The sequence below is a fragment of the Monopterus albus genome, unplaced genomic scaffold, assembly GCF_001952655.1.
Source record: "Monopterus albus unplaced genomic scaffold, M_albus_1.0 scaffold187.1, whole genome shotgun sequence".
Lineage (NCBI taxonomy): Eukaryota > Metazoa > Chordata > Actinopteri > Synbranchiformes > Synbranchidae > Monopterus > Monopterus albus.
In genome coordinates this window covers 923,337-940,907 of record NW_018128067.1, presented here as the reverse complement: position 1 = coordinate 940,907, position 17,571 = coordinate 923,337, and the positions used below count along the sequence as shown (strand labels likewise).

Sequence of the window (17,571 nt, the reverse complement as noted above, 5' to 3'; positions counted from 1 at the left end):
ATATATATATACGTCATGCCAGCACCATATAGAACTAACTTAAAATAAAAGATGAATCCCCCATTCCATCCCATTTGTAGGTTGGATGTGAATTTTTTACACTGCACCCCTACAGATCCAACCAGGAACTCATTGTCATGACACCAGAGTTCCAGCCAGTCAGAGGACTCCAGCTGGTAGACTCACGACCAATCAGGTGAAGCCTCAGCTGGTGCACGCCTACAGGAGTCACTGCCCGTCTTGCTCTCAGAACAGAGAATAGAGAAGAGAGAACACAAACTAAATGAACAGAATGAATTAGGAACAGAATGAAGAAAGTTTAAGCCTCCAAAGTGTGCATGTCTCGTCTGTGTGTTTTTGTATTTTCTCTAAAATTCCCTTTCTAAATCTTATGCTCATATTGCCACAAGAAAGGTTTTTTATTATTTAGCAATGCTATAATGATTTTTGGTAACCTGGCAGGAAGCTGACCTGAAATAAATGCACACCAGATGTGAATAGTCCTCAAACAAAGTTTCAAAGTTAAGCTCTAAAAACACCATTAGCATGATCTTGTGATGATCAGTTTAATTTAAACATAGTATTCCTTTGAGACATCACCAAATTCCAGAAATGCAGGATACTGGTGAAGCCATTGTCCTGGACCCAGCTCTGGCCACGGACTTAAAGCTGATTCATCATAATAGAGAGGCAGATCCGACTCCAAGACGAGAAACACCTTTTTTAAGCACATAGCCTCTAACATCATTCTGGAACTTCGGACCTCCACAAACCTCTACAAACCTCTAACCTGACCCAAAAAGGCTTTGGAACCAAAGAAGATTCCCCAGGTGGCCATGTGAGCTCTGCTAACAACTAAGTGCACTCTGGCAAGTCAAGAACCAACAGGCTGACCAATAGCAAAGGCAGGATCCCCTAAGAGGACAGCCAGGGGGCCAGCATCAGAGTACGAAACACTCAGGAGGACAGGCAGGAGGCCAGTGTTGGAGGCGGGACCCCTTTGGAGCATGGACATGCTGCTGCTCTTGTCCAGCAGATGGAACGAAGGCTAACTTCATTGTGGACAGGGCAGCAGGCTGGTTCACTGGCAAAACAGGAACTGCCCCAGGGACTTTGACTGTGGTGATGTCAACCCACTCAGGGGCAGCAGCTGGAGCAGTAGTGTCACTCTTGACCTGCCTTAACATAAAAAAAAAACATAAAGCTACAATTTTTTTTAAATACCCAGTTGTCTTTTAGAAAATGACAATACAAGCAGAAAAAAATACACAAAGAGGAGTAGGATGATAAGGGCTGGAGCAGTGGTGTCGCTGTCAGCCCACCGGGACACAGGGGAAAATGTGGCCTTACCCAAGACATAGAGGTGCAGAGTAGGCATCACTGTTGACCCACCTGGACAGCCAATTTGTCTTTAACATTACCAACCAGACCATGTTAGAAGGCATCATAGACAGTGTGCTGGTTCCATTTACTTCCATTGCTACTTTCTGGAAATCAACAGATTTCCTGCTACTTGTTTGTTTCCCTGGCACAATTTCAGGAGGCCCCATACTGCCTCCCCAATACTGCATAATGAAAAAAAGAAACAGAATTAAAATTAATAGTGGATTATTATATCTGAACAGAACAGCCATAAGAGTGTCTTTTATAAAAAACACCTGCTCCCCAGTACAAAAAGGAGGCAAGGAAGAGACTGAGTTAGGCTACATTCAGACTATGTGCTTTAGGGATTGATCTAATTGTTTTCCCTCCAAGTGACTCAGATATGATCTTTTCATGGATGTGTAAACAAACAAATCAGATTTTTTCAAATCAGGCCAATTCAGGCCACTTCCATACAGTATGCGGTCCTAGATTTGATTCATATTGAATATTTAACCATGTGACCACTGTCAGAATGGTCAGATCAGAATTAATGTGTTAATGTGAATCTCCCTCCTCTCCACATATCATCCGTTGTCATCATTCAGTGTCAGCTCCTCACAAACTCTTAACAATAAACATGGAGGAGAGTAACAACACTGATGAAGGCCAGTGGAGAGAAGATTATGTTTCACATTTGTTGGACATTTATGGCGAATCCTCTGATGATTCCATGCTGAAAGGAACATATAACTGAGCAGGGTTTGAGGGATTTGTTTTGATTTCACATCACACAAATTATGTATTTGTTATTATTCTTGTACACAGTAGGTACCAGTATGCCATAAACCATTAAATCAATTAAACAATAAAAATATACAGTTCATGCAAAACAGCTGGCATAGCAAAAACAGACTTCAAGTGCAGCCTGATGGACAGCTGTGAAAAGGCAGAGCAGACCAACACGTCCAGGAAGGCAGAGGGCGAGAAAACAGGTCATCAGAGCAGCAGCAAGGCAAGACTGAGCACCAACATGAAGGGACAGGAAGCTGTCCGCTAGTATCAAACACCAGACAAATAGAGATGGACACTGTCAATGTTACTGAATTAGTAATCATGTGGTTGAGCTGTGGCGTGTTTCCCATCATAAAAAGAAGACTCATTTTCTGATGTGCTGTGGTTGCACAATCAGCAGGGAAGGTCACGTGGGGGTTAATGTCAAAAGAGGTTTAGTTATCCTGACTGAGGGAAGTGTCAGCTGCCTGGAATATTCATGTGTTTTTGCTTTGTATACATTTCTGTTACTTAGCATCAAGTCAGATATATCAGTGCTCTCAGAGAAATATGAGATTCCCAATCACAGTTAACATTTAAGAAGTGGAGCATATGCACTGATGTCATCGTTCTTTATTCTGGGCTGCCATCGGTTCTGTACCGGAAACAAATTCCTTGCGTAACATACTTGGCTAATAACGGTGATTATCCTTATCTTTATCCTTATTCAGTCAAACAAGAGAAAGCTCCCTGTATCTGAATGACATTTAAACAGTCCAGTATTGACTGGTTACTGATGAAATGATGACACCTAGTGGACTCTGTGAAACTAAATCCTACAGGTCTCCAATACTGTGTAGTCCCCATTTTATGAATGGATGATTTCCTCATTCGGTAGTCTGCAGCCCTTTGTACATTTGGATGTTTATTGTACATATTCTAAACAGAAAAATACAAAAGTTCCCCAGAAGGACATACAGTATCTGTATGTTATTTTCTGTCTTCACTTTCACAACTGAATTCTCTGTAATTCAGAAAAAACATTGTCAATTCAGCATCTGTTTATATTGTTAGGGACTAAAGGAATTGAAGTGTTGATACAAAAGCACCTTTGCAAAGTAATTTTCCACTAAATACCTTCAACCTTGGATTTGCATCTGCTTGATGGTGTGTTTAATTTAAAGGTCTCTGTGACACTGCAGGGAAGAAAAGGGAGAAACTAACTCCTACGATGACAAAAAAAAAAAAAACTGAGACTGTAATGAGTAGAATAAGGAAGAAGAACATAAAAACAAACAAAGAAGAACATATTTCATCATTTGATCTGTGGTTCCTTATTCTTAAAATGTCTACTTAAAACAAAGATGGTGGTTTGAATTCTGTTTAGAACAAAGTTTATACACAGCATTCAAAGTGTGTTTTACCACCTGCATATAAAGCATGAACGTTTAATAATGATGGCAACAAGTTAATGCCACTCTCTAAATCACCTCACCTTTTCCAAATTTTATTCAATTATGAAATATAGAAATGATTTGACTGACATTAGCAAACTATGAGCTCCATATACACTATATTAAATGACACTGACCGTGACACTATTCAGGAATAAGCAGTATAGATGAGGGATGGATGCTTTTAATGCTGTTACTGTTTTCCTTTGCCTATGTAAAGCACTTTGAATTGGCTCTGTCTATGAAATGTGTGACATAAATAAAGCTGCCTTGCCTTTTCACATCTCCCAACATCTGTACTGTTTTTGCTGTAATACTGTGAAGCAAGATTCTTAAACTTTAACCATACTTGTGAGTCCCACACAGATTTTCAGATGAAATATTGGGCAATATGTCAAATTACATACTGTAAATGTCAACAGTTGTGTAATCTTTGGTGTTTCTCCAAACACTGAACCAAACATCGAGGGCCTTTTTTGTGGAGTGTTATCAGTAGGAATCATGAAGTTCTCCTCAGTTTGTGAAGTAAGTTGCCCTGAGATTGTCCTGTTGCAGGTTTCTTATTAAATTACCATGTTAACATTTGGAAGACGAGATGGCTGAGGGCAAACAAAGCAAAGATCTTTAAATTAAATATTGTCTGATGTGCAGTTCCCTTTGTGCCTGTTAATGCTAAGGAAGTGCCACCATTCCGGAAGGACGTGGATCTGTGACCTTTCAGCAAGACCTCCACTGGGTAATGGTCACTGACCTCCAGCGCCTGAACAGAAGAAAAAGTTTACCAGCCTCAGCACAGAACTAGATACATGATTACCCTCACTCACACACATACTGACCTCCAGCGCCTGAACAGAAGAAAGAGTTTACCAACCTCAGCACAAATCTAGATACATGATTACTCTCACTCACACACATGGACACACGCAACACGTCACCTGCTCCTCTGTGAGTCGGTATTCCATTTGGAAGTTAAATGGTTTGGCTGAAGAAGGCACAACTGTGCTGGCAAAGCTTCCTTTATGCACAATGATCCTGTTGTAAGACAGAAGGTTATAAATCAAATACACATTTTGCTGATGTCTTCTCATTTAATATAGTGTATGAAGCCATGTTAAAGAGTTAAGGCCGAGTCACACCAGCATCCATTACAAAATCTTTTCACTTCAGTGAGGTTGGTCAGTGGATAAGTGGCTTTGCTTTTACATTACTACAGTAGTGTCCCATTAGCTTGGATCAGCTTCACTGTACCGCGTCTGATACCAATGAATAAAATCAAATGCTGAATTTTTCCCACTTAAACTTTGCGGAAAATTGTGATAACCCCTATAAGACCTGATATTTATCGGTCAGCACTGAGCTTAGTGTGTGCGCCAAACTGTACAAGTGAAGCAACCAACATCAATATACAGTAAGACTCAGCTGTTTTTAGCTGAAAGTAAATCAGGCCAATTTTTTAGTATCTTCCTCTGCAGAAAAACATCTAATACTCTAAAATAATCTCATGCTAATCATTCTTCACATTCTTTGTTATTGTGGTGCTCCAACTTCACAAATAAGCACTGCCCCTCATTATGAGAATGGCCAGTTTTTATTTAAAAACAGCAACTACAGCAGCTGTTGTGCTTCAAGCTAAGTGGACTTGGGGGAAAAAAACACCTGGTACATTTAACATCTCCAATGATTACAGAGAAAGTCAGAACTAAATAACAACACACACAGGCCTGTAGTCGGGCCCCTTAAAGATTGTAAGTTCACCTGTCGTAAGTGCAGGAGGTGGTCAGTCGCACTGTGGTGTCAGCGTTCTCATCAATGAGCCAAATGAGGTTCTTATCGGTAAACAGACGCACATTCTTCCTGTTCTTCTTGGCGAGGTAGCCACAGTCAGCATTGAAGTCCCCGAGAAGCATCACATCCTACTCGTATACACACATGCACAACAATACTGATGGTTAGAGCCTTATTTTAAAAGCATGCTAATGTTACCATTCAACCAAATGAGCCTTTACCTCGGTTTTCCACATCTTTTTCACCTGGTCCAAAACATCATACAGTGCATCGAGCTCCTTAGTGGTGTTGACCGGAGTAGTGTGCTGAGGTATGAGGACAAACTCCTTTACAGCTGAACACATAGACATGGGTTGGAGGGAGGGAGGGTGCAGGGAGAAGCGTTGATATGCATTAACATCACCACGCTTGTCATAATCTTAGACGGCAACCCTGAGTGACAGAGAACTGACCTGTCATTGGGGCTCTGAAGCGGACAACAAAAGGCTCTCTGGCAAAAGCATCCACATCTCCTGGTCGATCATCTGGGTACTGATACTGACCAGTGACTGTCACTGTATCAGTCCTGCACACAGACAAACGATCACAACCTAAACATTACTGCCAGTACTCAGTGGTGGAATGTAACTAAGTACATTTACTCAAGTATTGTACTTTAGTACAATTTTGAGGTATCTATACTTTACTTGAGTATTTTGAGTTTGTGCTACTTCATAATTCCACTTCACTACATTTGAGAGGAAAACAGGTGTACGTTTTACTCGACTACATTTATTTTATAACTTTACTTACTTTTGAGAACCAGATTAATACAAAGATTACAATATAATCATAAGACTTTTTTTGATCTCTGATGGAAAATTTACATGTACAAGTAATTCAAATTATAAACATAACTAGCTCCCTCTTTGTCAGCTGCAACATTAAATGTGATGAACACAGTAATGCATCAGTAGTTATAATCAAATCATATGAAATGCATTAATATCAAATGTGTCATTCTGCATAAAGATTATTTTTTACTTTTGAACTTTTACTTAAATAACATTTTTTACTTGCAACGGAGTTTTTTTTTTACACTATTGCATTGTTACTTTTACTAAAATATGGGATGTGAGTACTTCTTCCAATACGGCCTGTACTGAAGCTGCCTTGGTGTGTTGAGCTGCAAAGGGCCACCAGTGTAGACACACACACACACAGTTCAGCTCACCTGTACACAAACACATACTGCTCCCGGTATGTTTCAGACCTGCCCAGTCTCTCACTGGCCACAGCTTTATACACATGTCCAGTGTCATAGCTGAATATTGAGGAGACACAGAGAGAGAGAAGTGGACACAATCAGACACTGTGCTGGGTTATATGCATGTGTGTAAAAGTGATTAAGCACCTGTGAAGGCGGTCAAGCAGCTGTTGTAAAGCTTTTCCTTTACTATCTCTCACTTCCTGAAGCAAACACACATCACAGCGGGTGATGATCTGGAAGATATATCACAACAGGGAAAATGAGAGAATGCTGATTTTTTGGTATGAAATGCAAGTGAGTATGATGGTAGTGAGCCTAAGCTATGGGTGTGCTGTATTAAACGAGTTGCACATATCGCTGCCACTCAGCTTTGCTGTTTGAGGGCAGTAATTTAATAGGGAATAAACCATTGATGTTCAAGACAGAGCTCAAATATCAAGGTGTCTCAACCAAATGCATCAATCATTGTCTTACTTTGGCAAGAGTTAACATGACATCGCTCTTCTTGGCCTTGGAATCCCCAAAGTGATGGAGGTTAAAGGCACAGATTCTAAAATCTGACGCCCCCTGACCATCACATACTCCCACCAGGAAGGAAAGAAGAAGGAGGGAAGAAGACCTCATGGCACAGAGCTGCAGGAGACAGTAGCCTGTGTAAAGACAAAAACAAAAGGTTTGTGTAACAGTAGTAAATACAGTGTGGGCTGCACATATTGTACAAAATTGGACATGTGGAGGACTACAAGGGTCTCAGAGAAAATTCTTTGTTTATTATTCATTTTTACCCCACTGCATTATTCTGCCTTACTGTAATTTGCATGAACTTGTATGAAGGTTTTTTTTATAATAAAGCTTGATTTGATTTTATCTGTACTTAAAGAGAAAGGTAAAAATAAGTTACATGTTAGCACTTCTAATCAGCTCTTAGCTCTATATTTAGCATACGAACATGAAATTCAGAAACTCTGCACAGCGGTTCATACTTCCTAAAAATAGTATTCAGTCATGTGATTATGACACATTTTCAGCCCAAGGTTTGTATCATTTATTTTCATTTTGTCTGAGTACAATGACTGTGCGTAGAGCTAATGAAGTAATCTCGTTGTTATATTAATGGTGATGTTTTTCAGTAATCCTTAGACTTAGCCCAGAGGCAACACAACTGCCATAAAAAAAGTCCACTAACTGCTATCACTTATTTGAACTTACATGAACCCAGCACACAGGCACACGAAGATATGTGTTCATATCACATGCAGTCACACACAGAGCTGTAAGCAGATAAAGGAACAGGAGAGACTTCCACTGCTGCTGTGCTCATGTAGAGTTAGAAGGAAAACAAAGATGACGTTGTGGTGCAATTCATCACAGTCTACTGTGTGGTTTACAGCTTCTAGTTACACTTCTCTTTTCCACCAACACACACGGTTCACTTAACTATACACAATCTCTCTATTTACAGCATTAAAATAACTGTAAATAGTTAACATTCTGCCTAGATATGTTGCTCATGGTAAGCAGTGAGTGAGTACTGTCAGCATAGTAGTAGTTACAAATACACACACAAACACACACACACTAACAAATGGACATCTAAGGTTACAAGTCATGTTCCACAGTAGCATTTTCTTCCCATGACTCACTCTTTACAAGAGTAAGTGTGGATCAAAGTAAAGTAACAGCTACTCACCAGGTTTGTTGGTTCTCTGACTTGTGGGCTTTGGCTGTTTCTTGCTATTTCCTCTCTTGTGAAAACTGAAGCTGCCCTGGCCAATGAGTTTTCTGTGGGAGGGATTTCTCTGGCTACAAGGAGTCTAACTGCAGGCTGCAGGAGAGACTGCGCTGGTGAGAGAGATTCTTCAGTTTTATAAGTCAAAAGATCAGAATTTACTTCACTTACATTCAAATGTTAGAACAACTAACTTAAAACTTCAACAGTCAAAGTGTGAGGTTAAAATAAACAATACACAATATAATATACAAAGAGATTTTGTTTCATTGTTTTTCTATGATAAAAATGTATAAGAATATAATAAGAGAATGTATGCTGCATTGGAGCAGCATGTGCAGCAGTCAACAGTCAATGTGCAATTATGCATGTGCAAACTGAGAATGTAAACAGTACATCACATATTTCCTGGTAGTAAACTCCTCAGCTGTTTAGGAGTCTGATGGCAGAGGAAAAGAAAGTCTAATGGTCCTGCATTTCACACTTCTGAACCTCCGGCCAGAGGGTAGGGAGGCAAACACTCCATGCTGGGGGTGGGTGGGAACTTTGAGGATGGAGGCAGCTTTCCTACGCACCCTGCGGTGGTAAATGCTCTGCAGAGAGGGCAGTGGAGTCCTGGTGATCTTCTCCACAGTCTTTACCACTCTCTGCAGGCACTTGCGGTCCATAGCAGTAGTGCTGCCATACCAGACAGTGATGCAGCTGGTCAAGATGCTCTTGATGATGCAGCTGTAGAAGTTGCAAAGGATCCTAGGCGACATGCCAAACCTCCTCAGCCTCCTCACGAAGTACAGCCGCCGTTGGGCCTTCTTGACCAGCTGTGTGGTGTTAAGTGTCCAAGTGAGGTCCTCAATGATGTGGACGCCCAGGTATTTGAAGCTGCTCACCCTCTCCACTTCGAGCCCCCGGATGAACAGTGGCCGATGAGATCTCCTCTCCTTCCTCATGTCCACTATCATCTCCTTCGTCTTGTCCGTGTTGAGGCTGAGATTATTGTCCTTGCACCATGACACCAGACCGGCCACCTCCCTCCTGTAGGCTGCTTCGTCCTCGCCAGTGATGCGACCTATCACTGCGGTGTCATCCGCGAACTTTAGGATGATGTTGTCTTTGTGGGAGCAAAGTACGTACAACTGGCTTAAATCGCTGGCATATAAAACTGTGGGACTTTTAAGATGAAAAATGTTCCCTCATATGCATTTGTACAGTGACATTACTATCAAAAATAACAAAATGACCAAAGTGTTGTTTTCCACATTACCAGACAGGTTTTAGGCAAGTTTATAATGAACTTGTATGAAAAAAAAATCATTGGGACTGTTTGACAGCATCATCAAATATGGTTTTATATGGATGTTCAGACTCTATCGTTTGGCCCCAGTTCACATGAATAAAGAATTGATTCTCACACTGTTTTTGTAAAGACATCCCTTTTTTTTTTACTATGATAGTTTGTTAACTTGATATCTAGTTCAGATGTTGGTGGTCTCTCTATTGGATTGATTTAACTTATAGATTTGTTGTAGGATTTAATGCAAATTAAATTTAAATGTCATATTTTTCTAGGGGTTTTAATGTTTGGTAAAACGGTGTACAGGTATATAAAATATGACCTGTGGTAACAGATGGAAGTTGATTTGTACATGCATAATTTATGTGTTAATGAACTGTGTGTGTTGTCTGCCTGATATGAAGTAGCACTAGTGTTATCAGTTGTACTGATCACTCTGGGCAGGTACAAATACCTGGGCTTGCAAAAGTATTCATACCCCTTCCACATTTTGTCATGTTACAACCACAAATGTACATGCATTTTATTGGGATTTTATGTGATAGATCAACACAAAGTATCGCATAATTGTGAAGTGGAAGGAAAATTATACGTGGTGTTCAAAATTTTTTACACATAAAAATCTGAAAAGTGTGGCGTGCATATGTATTCAGCCCCCTTTACTCTTGTATCCCTAAATAAAATCCAGTGCAACCAACTGCTTTCAGAAGTCACCTAATTAGTAAATAGAGTCCACCTGTGTGTAAATCAATCTCAGTATAAATACAGCTGTTTTGTGATGGCCTCAGAGGCTTGTTAGACAACATTAATGAACAAACAGCATCATGAAGACTAAGGAACACACCAGACAAATCAGGGATAAAGTTGTGGAGAAGTTTAAAGCAGGATTAGGTTATAAAAACATATCCCAAGCTTTGAACATCTCACTGAGCACTGTTCAATCCATAATCTGAAAATGGAAAGCGTATGGCACAACTGCAAACCTACCAAGACATGGCCATCCATCTAAACTGACGGGCCGGACAAGGAGAGCATTAACCAGAGAAGCAACCAAGAGGCCCATGGTAACTCTGGAGGAGCTGCAGAGATCCACAGCTCAGGTGGGACAATCTGTCGACAGGACAACTATTAGTCATGTACTCCACAAATCTGGCTTTTATGGAAGAGTGGCAAGAAGAAAGCCATTGTTGAAAAAAGGCAATAAGAAGTTCCATTTGCAGTTTGCCACAAGCCATGTAGGGGACACAGTAAACATGTGGAACAAGGTGCTCTGGTCCGATGAGACCAAAATTGAACTTTTTGGTCTACATGCAAAACGCTATGTGTGGCGGAAACCTAACACTGCACACCAACCTGAACAAACCATCCCTACCGTGAAACATGGTGGTGGCAGCATCATGCTGTGGGGATGCTTTTCTTCAGCAGGGACAGGGAAGCTGGTCAGAGTTGATGGATAGATGGATAGAGCTAAATACAGGGAAGTGCAAACCTGGTAGAGGCTGCAAAAGACTTGGGACAGGGGCAGAGGTTCACCTTCCAGCAGGACAACGACCCTAAACATACAGCTAGACCTACAATGGAATGGATTACATTAAAGCATATTCACGTGTTAGAATGGCCCAGTCAAAGTCCAGACATAAATCCTATTGAGAATCTGTGGCAAGACTTGAAAATTGCTGTTCAGACGCTCTCCATCCAATCTGGCTGATCTTGAGCTATTTTGCAAAGAAGAATGGGCAAAAATTGCAGTCTCTAGATGTGCAAAGCTGGTAGAGATGTACCCCAAAAGACCTGCAGCGAAAGGTGGTTTGACAAAGTATTGAATCAGGGGGGCTGAATACATATGCACGCCACACTTTTCTGATTTTTATTTGTAAAAAATTTTGAACACCATGTATCATTTTCCTTCCACTTCACAATTATGCGATATTTTGTGTTGGTCTATCACATAAAATACATTTGTTTGTGGTTATAACATGATAAAATGTGGAAAGGTTCAAGGGGTATGAATACTTTTGAAAGACACTGTAAATTGTTTGAAAAATACTGAGCCGTTAAAAACAAGAAAATAGAGTTTCTTAAGCTCAGACGTTATTTTTAAGATTGTAGTTTTTGGTTGTCTTGTGGATAATGACCCCAAAACTCCTCCAGGCTGTGTAGGAGGAAAGAACCAAGACATTCGGCTTTAAATGATGTAATGGCAGCAGTGTCGAAACTTTCCAGATGAATAGTGAAAGCAAACTACAAGCACAACACGTCTATGGTAATTTCTGTCCCAACATGTGATTTCAGTTGTAGAAAGACTGACACAGGTGTGTTAGGCTGCTGAATTGCACCAACTGGAAAAATGGAAGCGCTAAGATGGCAGTGTACAGTAAATGTATATTTTCCATACATAGTGACTTTTTATTTTTACATTTATGTAAATGTTAAAAATGAAATGTCTGAAATCTTACATTTACATGCAAAGTTCAGAGACCATGCAAATGAAGTGGCCCTGAATGTTCTACATTAAGTGCCTGACAAATTTTTGCCATTTATTTAAAGGCCCTAAATCATATTTTCTCAAACAGCTTCTTACTGTGAGCAATATATTGCATAAATATTTTCTGTAAGTGTTGGAAGGACTTTATTTGCTGAGTGATTTCAGTATATTATTTTGCACTAGTACTGATTTATATGCATCAAAGAAAAAACCGTCTATTTACATATTTGGAATTTACATTTGTAGTCCCTTTATGTCCAGAGCTGACGTGCTGAATAAAAAGTTAAATATTCTAGAAAGACTAAGCCATAGAATCAGTGTAGTAAAAGGCACATGCTGATCAAAGTACTGTAGTACCTGACCTCACTCACAGGTTTGGATCTTTCAGGTTGTTGCATACTTACAAGTTGACTCACCAGCGGGTCCTTACTGCAGCATTGTGCTGATCTGAGCTCAGGCTGTTCCCATGGTTATTTTCCCATTTAAAATCAATGTGCTTATTTGGATGCACAAACCTTTTCTGAGCTAATACCTTCCATTCAAAACCTCACAGCTGACAAAAACTGACATTTTATAATACTAAGGCAACATTGCCTCTGTCAAATCATTTAAGTCAAAGTTCACAATTTTCTTTTTGGTTTCATAGTAAAGACACTAAGGTCAGAGGTTATAATTATATGAAACTACCTGGGATGAAATCTGTAAATGTGCTCTATCAGTACAAGTACTATTAAAAAAGGTCATGAAAATCAAAACTTTACATAAACTGTCACTCAAGTCTAAACATTACCCGTCCCACAGACCAAGTCTGAACACATCTGCCTAATGGAGGAATCCTACAAGTTAAAATCAGAGCCATCACCACAATCACTTGTGTAATCAAACCCACTTTTATTGGCTGTCTCTTGTCAAAGCCTACACAGCATGAAGGGCCTTCCAGCGGGACAAAGGGCCTCTGCTGGGGATGTACTTCACCCCACAGCCGTCGGGGATCAGACGCTTCTCAGCCATCATGTCATCAAAGTCAGAGGCGTTGAACTTGGTGAAGCCATACTTCTTGGAGATATGGATCTGAAGGTGATACCAGTGATAGGTCAGTACAGGGCAAAAGTATGACCAACACAACCATCTGCAAACAGCTGAGTTAACACAGTAAAAGCCCATTTGATAAGAATTTTGTCTCAGTGGCTCCTTAGAGCACCCAGCACAACACCCCCACCCCGCTGAGGACATACACCACGAGAGTCGTCATCTGCAGCCTGTGCACATCAGAACTGCACCGCAGCGAGACAAGTCATCTTAATAATCCGCCATCACAATTTTAGGGACACATGTTAACACAGCCAATGTTTCAAACTTGCCATGTGCTTCATGATATTAACAGTCCGAGACAAGCGAACAAACAAGCCCCAAGATCCAAGTATCGAGACGGGTGATGTGTTAGTTTACCTTCTGGCGTCCAGGGAACTTGAACTTGGCTCTACGCAGAGCCTCGACCACATGCTCCTTGTTCTGGGCCTTGGTACGCACAGACATGATCACCTGACCAATGTGCACACGGGCCACAGTGCCTTGGGGTTTCCCAAAGGCACCACGCATTCCAGTCTGGAGCCTGAGAACCAGAAGACAAGCACAAACATGTACAGTGATGTGGCAGTTGATACTCAGATTATCTTAATTGGGCTCTAAAGTCAAGAACAGAAACACTACAGTCAATTAAATATTTAAAACAGCCCAGTTTTGTAAAAATCCTTCTTACCAAAGAGAGCATACAGACACCAACTTACTCAAGATCAAAGACACAGAAATTCCAAATCTTCACATCCTTTGACAGTTCAGTGGTGATTTGCTTTGACTATCAGAAGCTAAAGCAACAATCCACACAGACGACAGATCCTCACCTATCAGCTCCAGCGCAGGACAACATCTTGTTGATACGGATGACATGGAAGGGATGCAGACGCATGCGAATGTGGAAACCATCCTTACCGCAGGTCTTCACCATGTACTTGTTGGCACAGATACGGGCAGCCTCCAGAGCTACACAGAGGGGGTGATGAATCACAGTCACACTGACATTAGTGCCTTAGGCATTTAACAGGACAAGTCCAGCATGAGATGAGTTCATTTCTACAGTGCTGGTTTCTCTGTCTGCTTCTCTTCTCTTGGACAGGTACTGCATTTTTCCCCATGAGCATATCCACAGGTGAATACATAACATCCTGCTGTAACCACAGCTGCAAAGGTTCTCATACCTGTTTACCTTAATGTTTCAACTAAATCAACACATACAGATACACAGAGGCACCAAAGCATTCAATGTAATCAACATCTGCACACATACTCTAGGTTTATGTATTTAGAGTTTTTACATGCATGTTCAGAAACCAAGTCCAGAATGTCTTCACCTGTAATACTATACACAATAGATTTAATATTCCCAGCACACATATTTAACTATAGGCGTGTGTACATGTCCAACAGAAGCCACTGGATGAAAACAAAATGAGACTTGTATAAATTTCAGTGCTTCTCTCATTTTCAACCGTAATGTGCCGCTGTATCAAGTTTGAATTAACTTAAGACAATTTAACAGTTTCCAGGCAGAAGAAAAACAGACAACAGGTTTCAGGTCACATTTAATTGACGGCTGCATGACTCCTCACCTTCTGAAGACAACTGCTCGTACTCATCAGAGACCATGTGGCCACACAGGGGGAACTCATCTACCTTAGCCTTCTTACGGCCCAAGTCAAAGATCCTGATCTTTGGATCTACACACAAGGAAATGTAGAGGAAATTGAGAGTGCAGGGAGGAAAATTAAACAGTGGTGAATTTAATGCCCACTATGCCATCTAGTTGTATCAGAGACATTCATAGCAGTGTAACCAACACCAGATGAACCGGGAGGCAGCTGATCATCAATGATCTCTTAGTAAATGGACATACAATACTATTTTGTCTCAGTGGTCCCTTAAAGCACTCAGCACCTCCCAGCTGAGGACATACACAACCAAAGAGTCGCTGTCTGCAGCCATTGCACACCAGAAATGCACGGAAGCACAACTGGTCGGCTTAATAAGCTGCAAGATTATCAACAGCAAATTACTGCGGTCAAATACATGAAAAAATAAAAACGGGCAGGTGCAGCAATTTCAAACAGACAAAACTTTAAAGCTTTACTACTACATTTAGTAACTTGTCTCCTAACTGGATGTTGCTCTGCCTGACCTCCTACAGCTTCAGGACAACAGTGATGTTAAATGAGTGTGGAAACGGCTTACCAGGCACACCCCTGCAGAAGCGGGACTTGGGGTAGGGCTTGTTCTTGCAGTAACGGTAGCTGCAGGAGACACACAAAGTGTTAATATAACAACTTAGCCATACTGGTCAACCAACAAGACAGTCTCAGCTTGCCCAGCTTCATCCTTTCCTACCCAAACAGTAACATTTTTAAAAGGACTTATTTCCTGCAGCAGCTGGACATGCTATAAATAAAATGTTTATGTTAGGGACAATTTTCACTATAGGATTAATCCACGTTTGGTGCTCAGTGGGGGACTGGGTCAAAATAAACTGCACTGTGTTGGTGACAACAAAGAGATGAAACAGTGCAGCTCACTGATGTTCGTGTCAGTTTTTGAACAATGGTGCTCTGACAGAGGAATAAGATGCATTAGGCTTTGACACACAGGCAGTACTTGTTGGCAGGAATGACACCGATGTCTATATTACAACCCAATAGCTGCACAGAAGCTGAACGTGCATTCTACAATATGAAGGAAAACTACAGAGGCACTGGATTTCACCGTGGTCTCTGGGACCAACACAAATCCTGAGTGGGATTCTGAGACCCCCTAATAAGACAAATCACCCACTGATCACCGAGTTGTAAGTCATGCACCTTCAATAATGTGAATTTGACTTAAAATGACATACAGAACTTCTTTAATTACGAGATGTAATGATGTTAACATTATATATTTACACAGAAAATTACGAGTGTGTAGGTTTAGATACTGCGAGCTAGAGCGAGCTATATGCTAGCTCAACTAGCTAGCACTCCACATCTGTGATATGACTACGACATTCTCGATAAAGGCAGGCGTTTGCTGCAGTTAACACCGCTAGGTAACAAAAGAGAACTGTGTTTAATTCAACAGTAAGTAGGCAATGTGTCAGAAGGCCTGCCGGCATAGCAGCACATGGTGCACCCGGAGCCGCTGCCATTTTCCTCACACAAGCTAGGCCCTCTTATGAAACGATGTGAAGAGAGGACTTACCAGCGGGCTGGTCGGCGGCCCATGGTTGCAATCTGTGAATTAACAAAGATAATTTGTTATTTCGTCAAATCTGGTTTCATATGTAAGATAACAATCTTTAAATGTTTATTAAATTGAGAGCCAAAGAAAACGAGCTCCCAACACGCACGCACCTAATGGAGGAAAGGAAGAGGAGGCCACTTCCGCTTCGTCATACGAATGAGTGTTTTCTGGGAGAAATGTTTTTTTTTATATTTATTACGCTTTTTTTGTTTCAGCACCCATTTTGTGACATGAAAGCGTTAATATAAAAATTATTTATGTATATTGTTGTAAAAATTTCATTTGGTGTGCATTTACAACATTCACGTGAATGCTGGGAAGTGTAGTTTTATATGACGACACAAAGCTGCAGGGTGATACCTAGGCCTATTTTACATCCACATTTAAAAGTTACACTTTTACTTTTGTTTTACACTACAAAATATGGGCCTGTTGTTTTATTCTTTGTTTAGAAAATCAGCAAAAACATGTGAAACATTACTGCAATATTTAACCTTTTCGTGAAGATTCTCACTCATCTAGGTCACAGTAAACTGAAAAATCAACTGGACTAGATTTCTAGGTTGAAGACGTTTCTCCTCTCTGAGGTTCTGATGAACTGATGAAGCATCTTGGATGAGAGGTGAAACATCTTCGACCTAGAAATCTAGTCCAGTTTTTTCAATTTAACCTTTTTTGGCACAACTGAAACATTTACATGACTATGTCAAAATGTTTGCAATGGAAAAGTTGATTTTTTTTCCTAATTTTTTCAATTTAACCTTTTTTGGCACAACTGAAACATTTACATGACTATGTCAAAATGTCTGCAATGGAAAAGAAGGGCTTGACCTTTTTTCCGCCTATTTTTCATGACATACTTTTTGACATGTCCCAAAAGAAACACCACTGATATCATTAATAATATCAGTGTTATTGCTATTAACTATTCCCATTTCAAGCCTCCAGTGGTGCACAGTAGTATACATTTACTCAAGTGCTTTACTGAAGTACTATTCTGAAATACTTCTACTTTGCTTTAGTACTTCATAGAAATGTCCTACTATATACCTGCAACATCTCAAGGCTTACACAAATTGTCCTGGTAGAAATCATTTGACAACCTAATGCATTCTA

The 17,571-nt window shown here is 40.5% G+C and overlaps 2 protein-coding genes across 2 annotated transcripts; both read right to left on the bottom strand.

Annotated features, from left to right (window-relative positions):
• Positions 1-2,862: 2,862 nt before the first annotated feature.
• On the bottom strand, positions 2,863-8,388 carry dnase1l1 (deoxyribonuclease I-like 1). The gene is made up of 9 exons (XM_020617195.1): positions 8,315-8,388; positions 7,099-7,274; positions 6,769-6,857; positions 6,589-6,678; positions 5,828-5,940; positions 5,597-5,709; positions 5,346-5,503; positions 4,526-4,622; positions 2,863-4,350 (listed from the first exon to the last, which is right to left on the bottom strand). The coding sequence occupies exons 2-9, from the start codon at positions 7,246-7,248 to the stop codon at positions 4,159-4,161; spliced, it is 1,002 nt and encodes a 333-aa protein (XP_020472851.1). The 5' UTR covers positions 7,249-7,274; positions 8,315-8,388; the 3' UTR covers positions 2,863-4,158.
• Positions 8,389-12,998: 4,610 nt separating this feature from the next.
• On the bottom strand, positions 12,999-16,584 carry rpl10 (ribosomal protein L10). The gene is made up of 7 exons (XM_020617193.1): positions 16,566-16,584; positions 16,414-16,445; positions 15,415-15,473; positions 14,796-14,903; positions 14,031-14,169; positions 13,579-13,741; positions 12,999-13,200 (listed from the first exon to the last, which is right to left on the bottom strand). The coding sequence occupies exons 2-7, from the start codon at positions 16,434-16,436 to the stop codon at positions 13,045-13,047; spliced, it is 648 nt and encodes a 215-aa protein (XP_020472849.1). The 5' UTR covers positions 16,437-16,445; positions 16,566-16,584; the 3' UTR covers positions 12,999-13,044.
• Positions 16,585-17,571: the final 987 nt, after the last annotated feature.